The 24,111-nt window shown below is 35.6% G+C and overlaps 1 protein-coding gene across 4 annotated transcripts in view; it reads right to left on the reverse strand.

Moving 5' to 3' along the window:
- Window positions 1-24,111, reverse strand: part of kiaa1549la (KIAA1549-like a) — a 55,083-nt gene that overhangs the window by 28,640 nt on the left and 2,332 nt on the right. For all 4 annotated transcript variants that reach the window (XM_016483723.1, XM_016483721.1, XM_016483722.1 and 1 more), the window contains exons 2-7: window positions 7,501-7,851; window positions 5,452-6,060; window positions 4,128-4,243; window positions 1,375-1,597; window positions 994-1,127; window positions 697-865 (exon numbers count right to left, since the gene is read on the reverse strand). In XM_016483723.1, coding sequence (XP_016339209.1) covers window positions 697-865; window positions 994-1,127; window positions 1,375-1,597; window positions 4,128-4,243; window positions 5,452-6,060; window positions 7,501-7,851 — 1,602 coding nt within the window. The remainder of the gene's footprint in view (window positions 1-696; window positions 866-993; window positions 1,128-1,374; window positions 1,598-4,127; window positions 4,244-5,451; window positions 6,061-7,500; window positions 7,852-24,111) is intronic.

Genomic DNA, 24,111 nt, shown 5'->3' on the forward strand with positions numbered 1-24,111 from the left:
AAAAATCGACGCGTTTCAGAAAGGCGGGGCATAGAGGAGAAACAATAATGTACAGTATGTGGAAAATAATGTGTTTTTTTAACCTTAAACCGCATAAACACATTTCATTACACCAAATACACAAAATAATGTTCTTTTTTAGCAACGTCATATGACCCCTTTAAAAGTATATTTTACTTAAATAAAAAAAAAAACTTGAATAAAAAAGCGAATATTGAATGTCAACATAATATCCATTAAATACATAAATATTTATTTTAATGCTTGTCAGAAATGGGTCAGAAAGCTCTCGGATTTCATCAAGAATATCTTCATTTGTGTTCCGAAGATGAACGAAGGTCTTACGGGTTTGGAACGACATGAGGGTGAGTAATTAATGACAGAATTTTCATTTTTGGGTGAACTATCCCTTTAAAATAATTTTTAATGGAGTATAGCAAGTTACACAGCAGAACAAGCCAACTTCCCCAAAATTTTTCATATCAACTACCCATTCAAAAAAGGAAAATGTTATGTGTCCTAGGAAAACATCTTTTGGATCAACCAAAACTGAAGATCTCTGCCTCAAGGAAAACAAACTCATGGATTCAAACAGAAATAAACATGAACTACCATTTCAATGTGCACTAACATGCAAACATGAGCAGTGCAGCAAGTCAATGTAACATCAAGCGGTAAACACAAGCTGGAACTTACGCTCAGCGATGATCAGAGGGGGGAAGAAGAGAAAGTAGCCCACCAGCTCGGCAGTGAGCTGGTTAAGGAGACCGCTGGACACAGTACCGTTCAACGGAGTGCTACTGTTCCACACCACATACACCAGAGTGACTGCCAACGAATTCCCAGTTTGATACGTGTTCAGAATCTGTTCAAAAACACAAACAAACTATAAATCCAAATCCAACAGACGAGTCCTCATAGGAACGGCGTTATCAAACCTCTGAAGATAAGCCATTTATCAAACTTTATTTTCAAGTTCAATTGAAAAACTACCTCAACGGAAAGAGTCCCATAAGAGTCCTCCACTTTCTCCTGTGCCTCAGCAAACACATTTTCCAATCGTTGCTCCATCATTTGGATGAAGCCACAAGACTTGATGTTGTCCATTGGCCCAACAAACCTGAGAACTATATGTAGGAAAACAATAAACTGTTAAACAAAAACAGAGCCCACATTCCAGTTACCAATCATTCTAGTTACCAAGTTTCAACTGTCTAAAATGCAATTTCACTAACAATAAATGGCGGTGGGCTTAAGACTGGTTGGATATGTAATGCAAAAAAGGGTAAACAAAGGTGCTCAAGTTTAAAACTTGTCAGATAGATCATTTCCAGTCAGATTTTCCAATAAACTTCAGTTGGAAAAGAATCGTACCCGTTTTGAGTTGCAGGTGGATGCCTAGGCTGGGCAACCATGGGGCCACAGGACTGGGGATGGCCAACACCACGGGAACATACTCTCTGATGTCATTCAGTAGCTTGTCAAAGCCATAGGAAACTAATGTGTCCATCACAACAGAGGCCACCAACACAGACTTCCCTCTCAAGACATAGTAGCCCACAGTCACATTAGAAGGCGTGCAGATATCTCTTTCCAACTAGAAAGAACACAGATCATGTAAAAGGACATGGATATATGGTAATGGACATCTGACACAATGTATTTTTTTCACCAATTTCTATCAGCTCTTTGGCTAGTTCTTTTTAAATGGTCCTGTGGTGTGACAAATTAAATTTTAACTAGAACACTACCATTCAAATGTGTGGGGTCAGCAAGATTTTTTTTTAATTAATACTTTTATTCAGAAAGAATACATTAAATCAATAAAAAATTGAGACATTTATAATGTTGCAAAAGATTTCTAGTGTAAATAAATTCTTTCACAGTTTCCACAAAAATACTAAGCATATTAGAATGATTTCTGAAGGATCATGTGGACACTGAAGACTGAAATGAAGAAGTAATTAATAGCGGCTGAAAATTCAGCTTTGCCATCACAGAAATAAATTACATTTTAAAATTTATTAGAACAAATAATAATAATAATAATATGCAATAATAATTGTAATAATATTTCACAACATTTCAGTTTTTATTGTATTATTGATAAAATAAATGCAGCCGGGGTGAGCATAAGAGACTTTATTCAAAAACATAAATTACATATATAGTCTTACTTATATATTAAAATTTAAATGAATAAAAAATTACAAATTAAGTAAATAAATTAAATGAAATAATAATTAAAATAATTGTATTGATAATTAAAATGATAATTTTTAACACAAATATTAAATAAATTGGTGATTATTTCTTCAACTTTCAGATTTTGTTTTGTTCTCACAGACTTTCTGTCTTAAAATATGAAAATCCACCATAAAAAAACTACTAATTATTACATTTTAAACTACAGTAATCTAAACAAATAATGATATAATTCGTTTTGATATTTACTTTGAGAGAATAATCACATTTTCCAAAATTATGAAATAAATAATAAATATTTCTACTGTGCCATTTCCAGTCATTTTAACAAATATTATTTAATTGTGTGTATTAAGGACACATACAATTCTAGCTATTAAATTAGTCTTAGCAAGACAAAGGAGTCAGACACTTTACTCCAAAAATATAATTTCCATCACAGAACGCTATGAGACACAATACATCAACTGAGACGTGAAGGAAATGACACACTGTGGAAAAAACACAAAAATCTCCTATGATGCATGGATAAATTAAAATTAAACACTACTGTGTGTGTAAAAAGTGTACACAGTATCAATATCTTAACGAGTTCAAATATGCCTTGCTAAAATCATATGCTGTTTTTATTTATAGTGCTATATTCGCACAAATGCTCTTACTGGCTTTGTTTATTGTTAAGCGCTTGAGGCAAATGCTAATACAAATCCCACATTAATAAATGTCATCATATTGAGCCAAGCTGACTGACCATCTCTCTCATTTTACTCCAACACAAACACACACACACACTCTCTCTCTCTCTGTTCATGTGTAGATAGTGATTGTGTTGTCTCCTGCTGATCACCTCCAGGGTCTGTAATGATACAGAACCTCTGATCTGATGGACAGTTGACGAGGAGAAGGAGAAAGAGGGGGGGAAAAAATCACACAGTGAGCAAAATGGACGAATATAGAGACAGATTGAGTCATTCGGTACAGAGCTTAATAGACACAGACGGTCGCTCTTCAAATGCTAATAACAACCTTTTCAGTGGTCAGTCACAATTAAAGAGACAGTACACCCAAAAATGAAAATTCGGTCATCATTTACTAATGCTCAAACTCATATGACTTGTATGACTAACAACTTAAACTTAAGAGAGTCATACAGGTTTGGAACGACATGAGGGTGATTAAATGATGACAGAATTAAAATTTTTAGCGAACCGTTCATTTAAATCTCTATTTAGGCAACTGAGCTCCCCTCAGCACATTGTCTCTGCTATTACCATGATACGGATTTTTTATTTGCAGCATATGAGGTACCAGTGCTGCGCTATTTTTGGACATGCCTTTCTGATGGACAGACGTGCAAATGCTCCTTAGGCTTCAAACCAAGTGTTTCATAAGACGGTCCTTTCTCAGCGCTTGAAAACAGGGAGATGTTCTACACAATCACACTCAATGAGCTGCATACTGAACATAAACAGGAAACACCTCCCACGCAGCCTCCCACCACATTGTCCTCTGCTAAACTACTATTCCCATGATGCTACAGTGATAAGGTCCCAGAGGACTGTGGTCAAAGCACTGTGCTTATCTTGATTCTACTGTTTAAGGCCTATTTTACTGTGTTTCCAATGGCAACCAACTATTCTGATTAGTTCTTTTCATTATTTATTTAGAATTTCTTATTTCGTGTTGTACTTGCAATGGAAGAGAGAGAAAAGGGTTTGGATAAGCATACTACCATTTTATTATTGCTGCAGTGTATAGTCTGTACACTGTGCATACTAGTATGCTAATTATTTTTAAATTATGCATTAAATCCTTCTGACTTCTTTCAAAAACATTGAAAAATCTTGAAACCAATCCCAAACCTTTTAACTTTTATAACTGCGTAGCGGCTTTTGGCTCCAAACACATGCAAAACCACCAACCTGAACACGGATGTTGCTGTCGTTGAACGCTCTCTGCAGTGCCTGCGTGATACCTTTAGACAGGTCCTGTCTCATTCCAGCTTCTAGGCGATTTCGTCGCATCTGGATGGACAACACTGGGGAAAAAAATACAACACATATGAAAGTCATGATTTTCTAAGCATCTCAAAGCAGCTCAGATCCCAAGGGGGACAGCCATGCCCATAAACATGTCTGTTTACAGTGAACATATGTTGGCTTCACTGCAGTGCATATGCTGTCACTGTAGAATGTGGGAGAGGAGGAGTAAAATAACAGCATATGGTAATATTATATGCATAATAAAGCCTTTCACAAGATTAAGTAGATATGTGCATTTGTACATTGGTTTTGTCATATGGCTCTGTTGTAATGAGCTGTGCATAATTTAAATGTCAAAATGGATTTGTTACTTGAATGTGTATTTATCATTTCATAGCTGTTAACTTTTTTTTTTTTTTTAATACAACTAAAATCTCATTTCAAAAACTGAAATATTTTAGTCTTGGTTAAACATCTGACTAAGTGCTTACATGCACAAAACACTGCGAACCAAAAAAATCTACTTATTATGTAAATAATAAATTTTTATTATTTATTTTTATATTATTTATGTTTTTTATTTATTTATATGTATTTTCATAGTATATTATATCATATTCTATTCTATTCTATTAATGCCATAGCCTAAACCTATTTTTATTACAATAACAGAATAGATTATAATGACAAGTAACAAATAAAGCATATGTGTGTGTATATAAATAAATATAATATATATATATATATATATATATATATGAGCTGAGCACAATTTAAATGTCATCGCTTTGTTATTTAATTTTAATGTAGGTATGAATGTTTATTCATCATTCCATAGCTGTTAATTATTTTTAAATTACAATTAAAATCTAATTGAAAAGGCTGAAATATTTTAGGCTAGGCAAACAAATGCAACAAACCCCAAAAACATTTACATGCAAAGCAAAATTGGGGTAACTTGGAACAATAGGTGTCCTGATTGGGTTTTGCTTATAATCTAAAAAAGTTTTCCTACAAACACTGTTTAGGTCTAGATATGACATTTTGTTTTATTGCCAATACTATCAGTTCAACAACATTATTTCAACGCAATCTACAATTCAACTCAATAACCTGCTAAATTTGCTGTAATGGAATGTAAACTGCGTTGATTTGCACTGATTAGTGGTGCAATTGTAACTAAATTAATTAAAAATTGCCTAATTCCTTTAGCGAATTATCGCTAAAAACAGCACAGACGTGCTAATAGAGTAAACGGGCTCACCTGTTTTTACCCATAATCTTTCGGTCACATTACAGGTCAAATGTGAACTGTCAGTTGGAGGGCTGCTCGGTTTAGTCATGGTACTTCCAGAGGTAGATACAGCGGTGGTTTGACGAGGGGTTGTCGTTGCGGTGGTTGCTAAAGTGGTTGTGGGTGTTTTTGTGGTTGTTGGTGCTACTTTTGTGGTGGTGGTGGTGGTGGTAGTTGTTGTCGTAGTGGTTGTGGTGGCTGTCGTCGGTGGTTCCGTCTCGGTTGTTGTGGTCTGGGTGGCTGTCATGGTCGGCACGGTGGTCGCGACCTCTTTCGCCACAACGACGGCAGTGGGCGGAGTCACAGTCGTTGATGTCACAGTTAAGGGCGTGACAGTCGTGGTGGTCACTGTGGTGAGCTGCAGACTGTCGCTGGTCACAGTGTGGGAGTTGCTGCGCGCTGAATCGCCGGATGAAGCGTTTTCAGCTCTTTCAGGGGAGGTGCCGTTAAAAGCAGAAATTGAGACCGAAGTTGTCACATTGTCAGAGAGCGCGGCATCTGTCTCTGCCACAATCATGAAAGAGGATCCCGGGGCGGTGGGAAGATCAGGGTTCCTGGGGAATTCACTAAGAGTCTCGTCTGAAAGCAGAGAACGTTTGAGTGAGCCACCTCAGGAGCAGGAGGTGAGATCGAGGACACACATGAATGCTCGCTGATGGTGAAGAATGACACATAGGACATGTGGGAGAGGATGGATGTAGCTCTTGGGGATTATGCAGTAGCGGGACTTGTTGAAGTGTGTAATTTTTGCGCCACTAGTGTCATCAAACCGAATATAACTGAAGATAAGACGAACAAATTCAGCGAGAGTAAACGTTGGCGGGATAGTTGGGATGTGCAAAAATTACATACTTCAGCTTTAATGTCAACATGAAATCAAAGTTGACCCAATCAGGGTTATCAGGGTTATAATAATAAAAAAAAGAAAACATTTTATTTCAGTTGGTAGCTAAGGCAGCATTTCTCATTTAGTTTAATTTAGTATAGCTTGATTTACTAAAATAATTAAACTGCAATCAAAATATTAAAACTATACAGAAATAAATAAAAAAATTCTTAAAATGGCAAATCACAACAAAATTACTAAAAATTTAACACAAACTAAAATAAAAACAGAAAATATATTTATTAAAAAATATGACAAATATAAAAATAAAAACTGATTCAAAGTATTAATAAAAAATACAATAGTATCTCAATGCTACTAAAATAACACCACTGTTCAAAAAGGGTCCATAAGGGCTGGTAATGCTCACCATGGTTGTATTTATTTGATCAAAAATACAGTAAAAAAGTAATATTGTGAAATATTATTACAATTTGAAAAATAAATGTTTTCTATTTTAATATATTTTAAAATATAATTTATCCCTGTGATGCAAAGCCATTACTCCAGCCTTCAGTGTCACATGATCCTTCAGAAATCATTCTAATATGCTGATTTGCTGCTCAAGAGACATCTTCTTATTATTATTATCAATGTTGAAAACAGCTGTGCTGCTTCATAATTTTGTGGAAACGGTGATATATTTTTGTTCAGGATTCTTTAAATAAAATAAATAGAAACCTTTTTTAACATTATAAATATTTTTACTGTCATGTTTATAAACTATTTAATCATCCTTGCTGAATAACAGTATTCATTTCTAAAAAAAAAAAAAGAATATTAACCAATAATATCATAGTCTAATATTTCACAATCCAATCAAATCCTGATGACGTCCTAAATTTTTTCACTTTTTACTCAGAAATATGTCATGTTGCGCAAATAAAATGGGATGTGAATGCAATTTCACGTTGACTTTAAAGATATTATTATTGATGATGATTATTATGATAACAACAAACACAATGACCTTGAAAATGATGATGATGGTGATGAAGATGATGAACAAAGGGTGAAGAAAGGATGACGACAACATCAAATCAGCAAAGTCCCTGAAAAGAAACCCCTTTAAATACACCACTTCTTGATTTCTGTACACAGCATTGATTCAAAAGCTCACGATCTAGCAGTACCTGAGCTAGTGGTCAAGACACTGTTGATTTTATGTGCCGGGGACGGTGGATTTGGCACTCTGACGGCCAGCTCCCCAGGGGACTTTTGATTGGTTCGATTGTCACTGTTGCCGGGTGGGGAGGGCAGAGAATGCACCAGCGCCTGAGGCTGTGTCTCTGCAACCTGCAGGGTCTGTACTGAGGCGAACACAGGCTGCTCCCTTGTGCTTTCTGCCCTCGCTGCTGGGGAGTGGAACTGCGAGGCGAAATCTTCGTCCTCCAGCAGCGATGAAGAGACTGTGATGTTTGGGGCTCCGGTTGGAACCTGGGAAGGACTGAGGGGTTGTCCTGATGCCTCGAGTCTTGCTTCATCTGGTAATGAAAAAGGAGATGTTATGGTGCAAAATCATAAACATTTACTGTCTTTGTCTTATAGGAGGAAATGCACTAAAGGAAATCTAAAAAATAAGTGTATGATTTCATTTGTGGAGCCAAGATTTTAAATTCTTGACGGCATTAGAGGCAGCTGCATTAAGCTTGCAAACCTAATGACACGAACTGTTATTTAATCAGCATGAATGATAATGCGCTGTATTAAATTGCTCTCAAGGTATTTGAGACATTTGAGAAAAAAAATGATGGGGAAACAAACCTAGCAGGCTGCCTCGCTGCCTACATAAGCTGTCTTCTAAAAGAGCATCGTGTCATGGAATATTTTAAGTGACCAATTTTGAAACACGTTTTTTTGCACTGAAAACTTGATTGACAATTTCAATCGAGTTTGTCGTTAGCATCTTGATAAACTAAAATCACAACACTTGTAGTAAGTATAACATTCATTTTTTTAATCAACTCTTTTGTCCTTTTCTTTTTTTTTTTACAATACAAATATTTTATATATTATTTATATTTTATTACAGATACATTTACTGAAAACCTATCAAATTGAGTGAGATATTAAAACTTGTTCTCAGAAAATATATTTAAAATTCAAGTAATTGTCTTGTTTAAAACACAAATCTCACTAAATTTTGTTATAGTATGTTTAAAAAAAGTATGTTATATATATAGTATTGTATATAGTATATAGTATGTTTGTCAATGGGGTAAGAAAAATATTTTAAACTTAATTCAAGATTATTAAAAAAAACAAAACAAGTATTATTATCTCTATAAAAGATAAATGCATCTTGTGTTAAAAACATATAAAAATGTATAGAACATGTATAGCAATCAAAATTTCTCTCTTCTGCCAGCCATTTTGGATGAATTTAGCTCTTATTTAATATTTAATCTAGCTATTTTTTGTAAACTCGTTCACTGATGCTCCTTGCTTGTTTTTTGAGATGTACATTTATAAGAAAAGTATTTTCAGTAATTATAATTATAAAACCGTAATTGTAAATGTAAAACTAAATTGATTTAGTTTTATGCTTACAACAAGGAAACTACTTAATTTGAAATATATTCCCTGGAAACAAGTTTTACAGTAAAATGTTTAAATTCAGTTAATGTATCTTGTATTAACATTTACTGTAAAAAAGACAAAATTGCTGATTGAGATTATTATTATTAATTTAATTTTATTTATTTTTTGCAGTGCAAAAGTGTGCATGTATAGTGAAGGCAAGTAAATAATTTTTTAATGCACTTACTTAAAGACCCTCTACAATAACATTACTCTCTTGGGTAGCTATGAACTATTTAGTTTGCTTAATGTTTCAGAAAAGAAAATCACAGCAGCCCTTCTCTCGATTGCCATCATGACTGTTGGCGAGTCGATCTGAGATGATTAATACCGTGATTAATCGACCTTTACAGCTCTTTACTTTATTTTTATCTTGGGGAACATAACGTGGCCGGAGTCATACAATATAGTGACTTAAGGACATTAATCATAAATCCTTTAGCCGGAGGACCAAATTAGAAATGTGCAGGGTTTCTTGGGTGCTGCGAGCTCTTGGTCTCTTTCTCACTCTCTTACTGTGCTCCTAGTGAGCAGCCTAAAGCTTTAGTGCTTTCCTAACAGATTCATTTACTCACCCAAACACATCCTATATGAGATTAGTCACAAACAACATAAACATAATATTGCAACTTACATCTGCACAAAATGTTGCAAAAGCACAAGTAAATGTGAACATTGTTACTCTACAGATAAAGATAGATAGATAGATAGATAGATAGATAGATAGATATTAGGTATTAATATGATATTTTACCAAGAAATCAAGACAAACCTAATTAAATCTGATTTTCTACAGAATGTGTGTGTGTGCAAATATTGTAAGCTGTCACGTTGAATTCCTATTCTCCAACAGATAGCCACCTGCTCTGACAGTTAGAACATATGGGATTGTCCTGATTAACAGGCAGCTAGAGAGAAGATGAGATGTCGTGTGAAGGGGGCTCTGGCTGTACATTCAACCCATCGTCCTAATGACTGCACTTCCTGTGAACGGGATAGCAATGAACTCTGAAAGCTCTAGACACTTAAGTACGCTTGTTGCCGGCCTGAGAAGATTTACGTACCCCATAATGGGTCATGTGACTTGGGTCAGTGAGCTGAGCCAATCAAACTCTACTGCCAGGCAGAACAGAGCGAGGTGATTGGAAGACAGGACGATAGATGCCAAGATGGCTTCATCCATCACAGTCCCCAAGTGCGTGGCTTGGCCTCAAATGGGTCCTACTGCCACTGCATATTGTTCTATATATGGGATCTTTCTAATCAATGACGTCAAGTGTTAAAAATGAAGGACATGCTGTCCAAGCCGTTGTCCTGCTTTAATGTAACTGGAGATCAGTAGGCTAGAAAGACATGGACCTTCTCCATTATGAGGACAGGTGGTGAAGGGGACTGATGGGTAACAGGCCAAAGCCATTGAAGCCCATGAGGGAGTATATGGGGAACCGAATCATGGAGTCACACCATTCCAGCAGGACAGATCCGCGTCCGTAGTCTATTCATAGATCCCATCTGCTTTTGTTGCATCTTGTTGTGGCATCGCGAAGGCAACGGCATTACATCTGTTTATCATAAAGTAAATATTTAAAGGGATATTTCATGCAAAAATTTTATTCCAAGCCAATATGAATATAACAGATGCTTTTTTCGTAGAATATCCTGGCCATTTGTTTTCCAACACAATGAAAGGAATGAGAACTGAGGCGGTCAAGCTCAGAAATGACAAAAAAATAACCACAAAATATCATAAAAGGCAACATACTGTATGCCTCATGCACTATATTCCAGGTCTTCTGAAGTTCCTGTGAAAAACAGACTGACAGATAAGATGATTTTCCCTGAAAAGTGATAATGTCCAATTTGTGAACAAATCAGTTGTGATGTCTAGTTTGTGAATGAATTGTTCTTTTGAGTCAGATATTTTCAATGAACCCGTTGATCCAATTCACAAAACTGATGATTGATGCGTTAACAAATCAGACTGATATGGTTCTTGAGGTCTGTTCAAAATCTTTCTATGGCCTCAGAATACTTGGAATATGACACATGAATCACGTCGACTACATTTATAATGTTTTTATAATACATTTATGCTTTTGTGTCCTTTTTAAGCCTGAAATCTCCAGTCCCCAATCACTGTTATTGCATGAAAGCAATGATGACATTGTTTGAGTAATGATGATTGAGTAAATGATGACAGACTTTTTAATTTTTGGATGAACTATCCCTTTATCAATAAGCACACCATAAATCTAAACACTTTCTTGATAGTACTAAAAATAAATATAACTTGCAAAGAGGATTTAGTTATTTTAAAATCATGTTTCTCTAAACCTGTAGTATATTTCATATTTTCAACATCATAAAATTTTACAGCAAAGCAGATTAGGGCGTCTATGTGCAATGAAGCAGATTAAATGCTTTGACTTGGAATGGGATGTCATCCAAACGGACACCAATCAACTCTCCAGAGAGAATGCACTTTGAGCGTTGCATTTCAAAATTATTACACACTGACTGCAGACAACGTACAAAAGTTTCAGCTGTGGAAATATTTCGGCATTAGTATCATGTACAGTTCATGGCTAAAAAATGACTTTTTTTCTATTAATTATTTAAAAAAAAAAGTCTCATTGCAAAAAATGTGCTGAATACCAGTAATTAGATAATTGAAGTAACTATATAACTGATTTATTTTCACGCGGCTCATTGCACAATACTATTTCATGACCTCAAGATGTGTAAACTAAGATATCTACACATTTGCATCATATAAACAACTTCATAGTAAACTTGCTCGGCAGCACACCTGGTACAGCATTACATTGAGGAGCGCTTGGGTACAAGTCTCGTGAAACACGAATCACAACTTGAAGAAGAAAATTTAAATGGCATGACTGTAACAGCAAATGCTTTTTTATTACACTTTTGCCTTTGTTAACACTATTGGTTAGGTTTAGAGTAGGGTTTAATGTGAGTGGTACTGTACATTATTTTCAAACGTGATACAGCTTTGACCTTTTAGTGCCACACATCGGACATTTCAATTCCGAACTGCTCAGATGCATAAAACATTTAAGTGGAGAAAAATGCACCAAATTTGTAAACAAGGTCTTCTATCATTCTTCAAAAACACCTGGTTTCTGTTTTTCAACTTTCAACATGTTAATAACATGGATTGCCAATGATGGTGTCAGGTGGTAACACCATGGTACTGAATGATTATACTTCAATAGCCTTCCAAGTTACGTCAAAGAATAATGGGGTATATGCTTAAAAACACTGTGGTACCATTAGGGTACCATGATACTTTTTCAGTGGAGATGAACGTCTGTTCTCATTTTGAAGTGGTTTAGCACCATGTTTATTAATCACAATGTTCAAAACAACAATTATGTGCCTAAGTAATGGTAAATTAATTATGTACGGGGCATAGCACATACTGTACCTTAAAATTGGGCTATAATGAGAGTGGCTTGTAGCTACTAAACCACAAAGAGCTGCCAGCAAGAAAATAAAAAAGAAACAAATGACTCCTGTTTCAACAAACTGCTCTCAGCAGGGCAGGGCTGGATAAGGCCAGACTAAATTAAGACAACACAGCACATTTGCTTTGGGTATTCTTGTTTACATTCAGATTCTATTCCTGGAAGTTCTTGTTTCATACACCTGCCAACGGGTTTGAGGTTGATTAACAATGACACAATTTTTGTTTTAATTTGAACTATCCATTTCAAGCATAAAATCCCAGTTCTGTCTTCCTTTTTTCTTAAAGGGGTCATATGATGCGATTTCAATTTTTCCTTTCTCTTTGGAGTGTTACAAGCTCTTGGTGCATAAAGAAGATCTGTAAAGTTGCAAAGACTAAAGTCTCAAATCCAAAGAGATATTCTTTATAAAAGTTAAGAGTCAACCACGCCTACCTAAAACGGCTCGTTCTAACACGCCCCCACATGTCTACGTCACGATGTGGGAAGATTTGCATAACACCGCGCAAATGTTCACGCAAAGATCATCGAATCCGCTGGCCGCGCCGTTCTCAAGCCCGCCCGCCTCTGCTCACTCAAGCCGGCCTCCGCATACTCTAGGCCGTGGCTCACTCAAGGCCTCCGGCCTACGCTAACTCAAGGCTGCGGTGTGTGACGCTTTTTCGTTGTGAAAGCGAAACTACTTTGTTTGGTCTTCCAAAAGAGTAACCTTAAACCGCATAAACACATTTCATGTTCATTAATGTTCTTTTTAGCAGCATCATATGACCCCTTTAAGGCAAAGGAAAAAGTTGCATCATAATATATGAACAGCCGGTGCAAAAACAACACCTTAGGGCCTTCCTTAAACTAAGCAACAACCCACATCCTTCAGTGTATTTTAAAATGATGTGAGCAAGGAAATTAGGGGCATGGCGGACACGCACATCCCACACACACCAACACCATCACTGTTTTTAGATGAGGCAGAGGATAAATCTGAGAGACAGGGAACAGTGTGCTCTTGGCGGGAGCTGAGGTAACAGCAGTGGCAAGCAGATTTGAGATTTGAGCTGTATTAAAGTTTATCCCTCTGCTGATGGCTATATGTGCTTTTAGAGTTGATATACGGCGGCACACCTGCTGAGAACACAGGGATGGGTAAGTGCTGCAGAGCACAGCCCATCTTTGAATAATTAAAGTGCTGGCTAAGCATCTGGTGCTGCGTCTAAAAGCAACATGACATGGCCGAACTCTGCATCAATGTCTGTGTTAAACATCTCTAAATAACACTAATTAAGAACCTGCGTGTAATATTAAATTTAACATACTGTATTTAACTCCTGATTTTCCATTTATAAGCATAGTTAACCCCCCAAAAAAATCATTTACCATATTATTTACCCTCATGTCATTTCAAACCCATGTGCTATTAGTTTTTCTGTGGAACATGAAACATTTGAAGGATTGTTAGAGAGCTCTTGATATACACAAAAAGGGGGAATCATTGTAACTTAAATATTGGTCTTGTCCTAACACCAAGCTATTGTACAGCTTCAGAATACTTTAAATAAAGTGCACTAGCCATATCGATCGCTGTTATAATACATTTATACTGCTTTTGGTGTTTTTGCTGCATCATGATTCTTCAAAAATTCTGTCATGTTTCACTGAAAAAATAGCAACATATGAGTGTGAAAAAAATAAATAAAATTTAAAATATAAATGCATTACTATATTTTATAAAATATAAAAAATTACTTGATGTAATAAAATAACAAATAAAAACTGAAAGAAAAATAAAAACTTCAGACATATTTGAGAAAAAATGACAATAAAAACACTCTTTAAATAACTTAAAAAATTGAAATATGACAGTAAATCAACGTCACTGAAATAATACTGTTGAAGATTGAGTTTGTCTCGTGACATTTTATGATTTACTGTATTTTCTTTCATGATTTCGCCATCATATCCTATCTTTTTTCCACTGTCATGTTGAAAAAGTAGCAAAAAGACCAAAACAGAGATAATATCATATTGTAAATATTCATCAGTATATTCTATTAGAAAGAAATGAGAGGCCAACCAAATAATCAAGATTGAATCCTCCTTCTTGAGCAGGAATCTTCAATCCATTCCCACCATCCATCCTCAATAATTTTCAGAATGAAGTTATGTGGCCATAAATAAAGAAATATTATCCATCTAATAAACAAATAAATAAGGTTTTTGTATAAAAACAACCAAAGGAAATGGGACATTGCTTACATGCACATTTCACCGCAAAATTACAGTAAAAATGACTGAAATACAATAATTTTTACATTTAAACCAGCATAAATTAAACCATATATCATTGTTTTTTTTTCCAGCACAGTAATGAAAATTTGATTTTTGCATCACAGTAATGAGAATGTAAACTGGGTAAGAAATGTGCTTAAAATAATGTCACCGTTTTCTCCCGTTTATATCACAATCCTGAAAAGTGAGCCATTGAGCTGCTGTAATCATAAAAGCTGTGGCTCCGCTTAGCTGAAAGGATGATGACATGAATTATTGACGAAGATACAAACACAGATCTGATTAAAATAACAGCCTGTACCCTTCTAGCCTCTCTAACTGATGAGGCAGACACCATCACACATTTTACACATCTGTGTAAGCATCACCGAGCAGCTGCTGATTGGATAAAGGGGGTCATGTGACTTCCTTGCAGAGCTCTGGGTCGGTCATCTAGTCCCCGTCGAGTCTGGGGGGTATGCAACTGACTTACACTAATCATATTCTCTGCCGGAGGGTTAAAAAAGACTGATAATGTAGTCTGATAATATTACATCATCTACTATTTACAAATTCAAACATGTAATGGAGTGCAAGAACAACATAAACCAAAAACAATACGCATGCAATGACTGATTTATATTGACTCGAGATGAAATTAGCAATCAGATGCCGAGCGCTCGACATGCCAACACAGCAAAAGTGAAATACTGCAAGCCCTCACGCTACTTTCCCATCAATCCTCATAACGGCATGTGTCTCCTCAGCCTCCTGTGCAAACCTGCAGGCTCAACTGATGCTTTTTTTTTGGTTTGTTTTACTTTTCCCAGCCTCTCACTGCATTACACAATTGTCAGAATTAGTTAGTTTCAGCTCTGGCATTGACTGGAAGTGATATAAATTTTTACACAGAGTGGAAAAGATTCTATATTCCCTTCTGGAACGTGTTGGAATATTCAGGAGCTCGTGCAGGACACCTCCAGAGTCTCAAGAGCAAGGCAGGTTATTGCAAACCCCATTAAAACTGAATGAGTGTCTCGCTCTCTCAGGGGGAGTTTGCTAAGAATGAACAGCGGCTGCTGCTAGCATCATTTCATGGATGCCAGTGTGTTTTTTTAATGCAAATTGCTAAATAATTTACTAAAAATAACCACAACTACTACAATACACGAGTTTACTTGCTTAAAGGGTTAATTCGCCCAAAAGTGAAAATTCTGTCATCATTTACTCACCCTCAAGTTATTCCAAACCTGTATGAGTTTCTTTTATCCGTTGAACTCAAAAGAAAATATTTTGTAGAAAATGAGTAACCAAACAGGTGATGGTCCCCATTGACTATGGGGAAAAAAAACTATGGAAATCAATGGGGACCATCAACCTTTTTTTTTTCTTTTTTTTTCAAAATATCTTCTTTTGTGTTCAACAGAAGAAATAAACTTATACAGGGTTGTTAATTCTGGAGTGAACTAATCCTTTAATTTAAACACTCATAACAAAGTGTTATTTCAGTGCATTTAGCACCTAGTTAAACTGGATTGCGGCTGGTTAGTGAATATAGATGCAGGTTTTGGTGCTGTAATGCAGCACAGAAAAGTAGCGCAGCTGTTTAGTGAATTGGCCCCTCAGTCTCTTTCCCAGTTTTCCAGACCATCTCTTATGTTCAAGCCAATCTGACACCGAGGGAACGGAGCAGAGCAAGCAAGAGTCCTCGAAATATGCATTCTGCACACAAATTCCACTGAATATTATGGGCTTTAGCATAGTAAACGTGACATGGCCACATAACATCAGCCTTCTCTGAAGGCAAAAATAGATAATCCCATTCCTTTTACATGGCATCATTTTCCCCAAGGGATTTTTATTAGGGTAAAGCTGATGACGTCGGAGGTTCGACAAGGACAGAGCTCATTATGCATAAAGCTCCTTTCTCCTTTTTCTCATGTAATGAGCACTGCCATGTGTGAAATTCCAGGTGTGAACATAAACCGCAGTACTTACTTTCTTCTTTCAAGCTACGAAGGCAACAGTTTAGCAATTAAATATATCTAAGGGTAGGAACGAAATCGAATGTGGCGATTCTATCAACAAGAATAAAGACGGCCGTCTGATTTAATTATGCAAGCGATTCCACAAGCATAGAGAGAATTATGCGAATGCACATGCCTAATTAGTTTGGATATTTGCTCCGGTTTTCCCGCATATTTGCTGGAATGACATTTTGACTAGCTTTCAAACACCTCTAGAGTCAAACGAGGCCACAGTTATGAGTTCCGTGTAAATTAACAGCAGAGTAAAACGAGGACGCAGCTTTTGATCAGGCCCAAAAGACAGACAGACATCAGACACCGAACAGCTGAGCCTGTCTGGAGCTTTGAAGTACTTCTGGAAAAAAATGAGTGCGCTATAAAAGCTACAAAACTAAAATTTAATTACCAACATGCGTCGCTATACAAAAAGCACCATAAAACAAGAGATGTCTCGGTTTTTGCATCTATTGACCCTGTAATGCCCCTTTTTCTCGCCGACAAACCAGATTAGCCCCTCCCCACCATGAACCTTGTTTCATAAGCCTGAGGAGATTTTCAGGTGTGAGCTGGCACACAATTTCATTACGGGCTCTCCGAATTGTGTATTAATCTGGCAGGGGTCAGCATCAATCCCTTGATCTAAGTGAAATAGATAAAAGTGAGGGAGTAAAAGGGAGCAAAACGATAACTCTTTGGTTTATGGCATGGATAATGGACATCATAATCTGTTCATTCATTAACAAAACAGATTAAATAAAACATATTTGTTTGTCATCGCTCCTGGCAAAGGAACCCTTTTAGGGAGATGGTTGGCATCAGATGGCTGGATCTAAGTATTAGCTCGATGCACGTGACCTGAAAATGACTGGCTTGTGTTAAAGCAGATGTCCTCATAGGCAAGTGACAAACAAGAGAGCTGTAATAAAGCAAGAAGCTGTATAATTAATACAAAACATTAGGGATCAATATTTTTCTGGCCGATAATTATTTTTCATGTTATGGCTGCCAACCGAATCGATAAATGGATGATGGTAAAATCTTTTAAAATATGTATTATATATTAAAATATAATATTTTGTCTAAGTAAATATAGATTATTATTGAAAATATATATTAAATTATACCATTTTGTTTAAATGTAAAATAAAAACAATATATTAAATTCAACAAGAGAATTTAAGCATCATAACATTATAATGGACAGTATGAAAAATGTATTATCATTTTGACATTTGCTAAAGATTTAACAGTGTTCTTAAATTATTAGAGTTTTTGAAGATTAATTTTAAGCAAGCGTTACATGTTAAAAATACAATCACCGGCCAATAATCAATACTATATCAGCATTTTAGTGCCAAGTAAAAATAAAAACATATTCTACGATTATAAAAATAAAGATGAAATATTTTGAGAATAAAGTCAATTATGAGAAGAAAGTTGTAGCAATTTGAGAATAAAGTCTTATATGAAATTAAACTTGTAATAGTTTGAGAATAAAGTCAGAATTACTCATAGGAATATGAGAATAAAGTAACAAAACAAGATTAAAGTCATAATGTTTTGAGAATCAAGTAATATTTTCATTCTCAAAATACTTTAATCTCACAATAATATGACTTCATTCTCGTAATCTTACATTTATTTATTTTTATTATTATTTATTTTTGACAGCATTTAGTGGCACTAAAATGCTATCATATAATATGGAACCCATATATCATCCAACAGAAAATAATTACGTCATGCAATAAATGTCAGATCAAATACTGCAAGTTTGAATCTGGCTCGCAACAATTCCAAATGTCACAATACCATATTGTACCTTTATATTACACCGTTACATACAAATAACTCCAGAAACGGCAAAGCAAATGCAAATCATAACAATGTAATGGAATAAATACTAGGCCTGTCACGATAACAACTTTTTGTTGTGCGATATATTGCCCCAGAAATAATTGCGATAAGCGATATTATTGTCATTTTAAAGACCATTTTATGCCACAGAATATATAATCATAATGTAACAGCATAATAATGCAAGAAGGCCTACACACTTCCAAATGACAACAAACTTTTAATTTTTAAGAATATTTAGATCATGGAAATTAAGTATCAAAATATTGGATACCTTAAAAAACCTGAATAAATACTAAATAAACATTTTCTGACAAAAAGTGCAAAGTAACAAGTAGAAAAAAAGAAAACTGCACAAAGAACTTGTATGGAGATTTTTCCATCTGCAGATTTTTCCCAGACCTTCTTTTCTCTGTAAATCAAGGGTGCACACTATTCCTGAAAAACACAATCACTACTCAGCAGTCAGATGTCCGTATGCACAAAGGCACAGATCCCTAAACAAGATCATATCTGCAGATTAAAGTTTTTTTTGTAGAAGCATCTTTTCATTATGTACGAGAAGCTGCAAAAGACACAGGCGCAAGTGGAATGTACAAAACATGGTGACATTCATTTTTAAGTAAATATAATGGGCGATATATTGCGTCACCAAAAATGATTGAGGTCATGTACATATATTGCGCGATAAGTTAATATATTGATTACTGTCAGATCCCATTATTCATACCTAGTTTAAGAGTTATCGTCAATGAGAATTCAAAATAAAGTATGCTAGACTATCTACACTAGTCTAGGCCTACACTTCAGTCTGAGTCATACTAAAAAAAAAACGTAAGTATAACCACATGATCAAGCGATCTGGATACTCCATTTTTCATATTATGAAGAATTACCCAATAAACTGCCAAGGAAAGCAATCTCTAACCATTTTTGCTCCAAACATCCTGAATCCACAGGTCGAATCATAAGACGGAAGAGGTGGTGGGTAACCTGATTGAAGTCATTCATCTCTAGAGATGCGCTGTTTGCTAACGGCTTGTCAAAGATCTGTACTGATCATCCATCATGACACAGTCACTGTCGTCGCTACTGAACTCATAACTGCAACAGTTATTATAGCAATAGATGTGTATGTTTGTCCCAGGCATGCACCTTTGAGTATACATTGTTATAGAAGAGCATGATCACCATATATTTGTTACAACGACAGAGGAACGTCGATACGAATTGGAGGTATGGATTTTAGCACCCTCATGAATTTGCGCAGGCCAAATAAGAAAGAAGCAGGAAAAAAATAACCTTTTGTATATATGGAAACAGAGCGAGCGCATCAGACTCGACATAATCAACTTTCACACGGACAGTTTCGCTAATGAAGCGTGGAATCGTCGGAAATGAGAACATGTCAGCTGTGAAAACGGTCAGTCAGGGAAGCAGATCAGATGCTTTGGTCATAGCTGACATCAGCAGATAATTAACTGGTTCAGGACTCTTGTGGCAGTAATTAGACTGAGAGAAATACGTATTAAAAGACCGACTTCTGTCCTACTGGAAACTGTAGTTGTGCTTCAGTTTGAGGCGCCACACGTCTAGTTGTTAAAATGTGATATTTTAGTGTTTCAACACTTAGTTGTGGTGTGCAGCATCTTTTTCCTGGCAGGCACTGACCCTCTGGAAAGAATCCTGGTGCTAACGAAGCTTATTCCGGCTCTAATGTAATTCTATGGAGTGTGTAAAGACAACCAAAAATGGATGGTTAAAGCACAAGCCAAAAGGCTTAAAAAGGCTTAGAGTAATACAATCATGCTCTTTATTGAGGTTTTTCACCTTCACTGATACTATTCACTGACTATTTGACATCTGTGTGGCCAGTCTGGCCACATTGCGAATTTATGAAGACACTGAGAAATAATGGAAAGGCAGCACTGTATCGATATTCCTTCAACAGTCTGGTTGGAGGTGTGTTCAAATAATGAATTGTTATTATATTATTTATTAATTAATAAAGATCTATATGAATAAAAAGAATATTATTATTATTGTTAGTATTTCTATTACTGTTGTTAATAATTTAAATAATTATTATTCATTGTATTAAACATCTACAATTAAATCCCAAACAGCTTAAATTACACTTTCCATAATTTTGTAGATATTTACAGCCTTAGCCATTGAAAAATGCTGTGTGTTTAGAATATGATTTATTATTATTTTTTAATTATTACTTATTTTTTATATTTTTTTACATTATTTTGATCAATGACTATTTATAGCATTAAACTTCAGGGGTTGTTAGAATTATTAATTATTATTTATATTATTTGCTTATTAATAGTGGTTTATATTATTAATCATAATTAATTAAAACATTATTATTTGAATTATTATTAATAGTATCATACTTATTATTAAATCCAAATAGCTTAACATACATTCTTCATACTGTAGATTATTACAGCCTTAGTTAGAAAAAAATGCATTTCTAAAGCCATTTTTGGTACTGTCAATTTAATGTTTTACTCCTCTATGACAATAATGTACAGTCTTGAAACTATCTTCATATGATTTTCTCTGCAACTATTAATATGCAATACCTTTTAATTAATTATTTAGCATATAATGTAATTAATCTGATTACATTTTATAATCGATTGACAGGCCTAGTTGATACGTAATAATATTGTGCCAACCTTGTCTTTAAGCATATCAATATTTCACAGCAATGTCATACTTTTTTAATACCTAAAGTCTTTTATGTTTCAAATCATATTAATGGCAGTATTAACAATGTAAAGAGCTCTCCCTTTGTTCTCAGTCATTTGAACAGTACATGAATCAAAGACTCCCGCTGTTGTCATTGCATGCTTTTTTTTTTTTTAAATGCAGTTCTCCTCTTGAGGGTGAACAGATGGGTTTTGCAGTGATGCTTCAAACATTTTGAGAGAATCAGATTGACTGGTCTGTGTTTTCAAATGTGCGTTATCGAATAAAAGCACCACAGATTTCTTAAGAAGCACCGAGAGACCTGCTATAATAATTATACCCACACCACAGGGGAAAAACACTATGCCTACTCCATTAAAACTTGGCTTTGGTACCCCGTTACACACAACCTTTCAACTGACAGGTGACAAAACATCCCCACAAAATAGTCAATTAAAGCATGGATCCAGTTTAGTTCTGTTCAACTAATTGCTGAACCCAGTCACTGCAGGTCTGAGGCCATAAAAAGGCCTTTGAAAATCAAGCGGAGCAGTTCATCACTGTCATTCTGGTAATACACTCACTCTTTCCACTCCGGTAAAAAAAAAAGTAGAACAGTTCCCATGGCAACATAGCACAGCAGGCTCCTGTTGACTAGCAGGAGCATCACTGTAGGGGCATTGAGGAGAGATGCCTCATCCTCAGCAAGCCACAAGTGTGTCTGGCCATACGCCATAGACCCAGCTCAAAGCCAAAAGGACAATGGTGGTTTTATGAATGAAAAGGCATAGGCTCTTTACCTCTGTGTATTAAGCCTATGGTCCAGACCCATGCATGTCTGCGTGCCCGAATGAAACTAATCTGGTGTAATTCTAGCTTTAGAAATGTATTTATCTTGTAATTCTAGCATTAGAAAATCTAATCTGCCTTTTTGATACTGTGCTGTTTCGAGAAAGGGACGTCATGCCTGGAGTTAGTTCACATAATCAACGCTGAACTTGTTTGCACAAATTAAATAATTTTTTGGTTAAATGCTCTTCTGGTCCTCATGCACAAATTAAATCATTTTTTGGTTAAATGCTCTTCTGGTCCTCAGGCAAAGGCTACTGATATATTGCAACGCTTTTCATTAGTAGAGAAGTGAATGGGGTTGGAAGTGCCGTATTAATGTACCACTAGAAATGTCTATACTTGAGTATCCTTTTGAGGAGGAATGGGGATGGGGTCAAAGGTCAAGGATATTAGGAATAGATACAACAATTGATATGTCAGCAAACGGCCAACAACATGGACTTACTTTGCTATACTGTCACTGACGTAGACTGAAAATCAATTGCATCTTATTATTACACAGCTCTTTAGAATACTTGCTTTTGATTGGTTACAGTAGTTGCATTGTTCTATTAATGCATAAATTACTATTCAAGATTCAAGATTTTTATTTGTCACATACATGGTACGACTTCCCCATGTTGTTATACTATTGTCAAGTATAACACTGTATAACTGACCGCTTATCAGGAAAACCAATGTTTTCTACTGGCTGTGCTGATGTTCTGTCTCTCCGCAGTTTCTACAAGATAATAAAATAATTCAATAGCTCAAATATTTCATGGCCATGTATTCACTTGTTTGGTAAATGGATGCTTTTAACACTTCCAGGGTTCTGAGAAGGGAAAGTCGTCTTATTGGGTAAACGTTTATAATTGTGAATGGAAACCATAAAAAATATACTTTTTGTGTTCTTATTTTATCCGGTAAAAAAGACAAAATGCTCAACAGCGCTTCTATGACTTTTCTAAAGAGGGGAAAAAATATAGAGAGACATTATGGTGGTCAAAAGAGAGAAAGACGTCAAATTTGCCATGACTCGTTCAGCCCTTATGTTGGAAACACCCACACAGCAGCATTAGAGTCTAGTGACTATGTTATTTAACACAAAGTATAGTGTCTAAAATACATTTTTTTAAAGAATAAAAATATAAAAGACTTAGATTTATGATGTGTTAGAACTGTGGATATGAATCTTCTTATGTATTTTTGACACAGTTAACACTTCTTGGTTCCTGGAAGATTGTGAGAAAGTTGGTTTATGGTTCAAAAATAATAATTTTGAATTTAAATCTTGGCTTGTCTTGGCTTTCAAAAAGAATTACAGCAGTAAACTGTAATTGCAGTTGCTTTCTGAACCAAACCATTTTTGTAGTTGAATAAATAATTTAACTGAACGAATTGTTCTAGTGTATTTTCATACACATTCTTTGTTCACATGGTGCACTAGTGGTTTTGCTGTCAAACTGAGTCCGTTTGACATTCTGTCATTGGTGTGAACGTGTCTTAGGTACGCTTTGCATAGAATATGAAAGCAATCCGTTCTAAATCATGGAAGTGACTGCGTTTTTCTTTTCTTTTCCAGAACTGCACCCTCATGTCGTTCCAAACCCGTAAGACCTTCGTTCATCTTCGGAACACAAATTAAGATATTTTTGATGAAATCCGAGAGCTCTCAGACCCTCCATAGACAGCAAGGCTACTACCACATTCAAGGCCCAGAAACGTAGTAAGAACATTGTTAAACAACATATGCACGTGCTTTGATCTGAACGTAAACAGCGCAGCACATGCATGTTCTGTGTCAACAGCACCACACGCATACGTTGTTTACATTTAGATCATAGCATGCCCATGCATCGTGATACTCTCCAAAATGGCACCGGGGTGAAGCGGAGGAGGCGAATTGTTGAATAAAGTCGTTATATTTGTTTTCTTTGCACACAAAAAGTATTCTCGTAGATTATCAAAATTAGTGTTGAACCACGGATGT

This window comes from Sinocyclocheilus anshuiensis, unplaced genomic scaffold (assembly GCF_001515605.1).
Source record: "Sinocyclocheilus anshuiensis isolate Anshui unplaced genomic scaffold, SAMN03320099.WGS_v1.1 scaffold1102, whole genome shotgun sequence".
Taxonomy (NCBI): Eukaryota; Metazoa; Chordata; class Actinopteri; order Cypriniformes; family Cyprinidae; genus Sinocyclocheilus; species Sinocyclocheilus anshuiensis.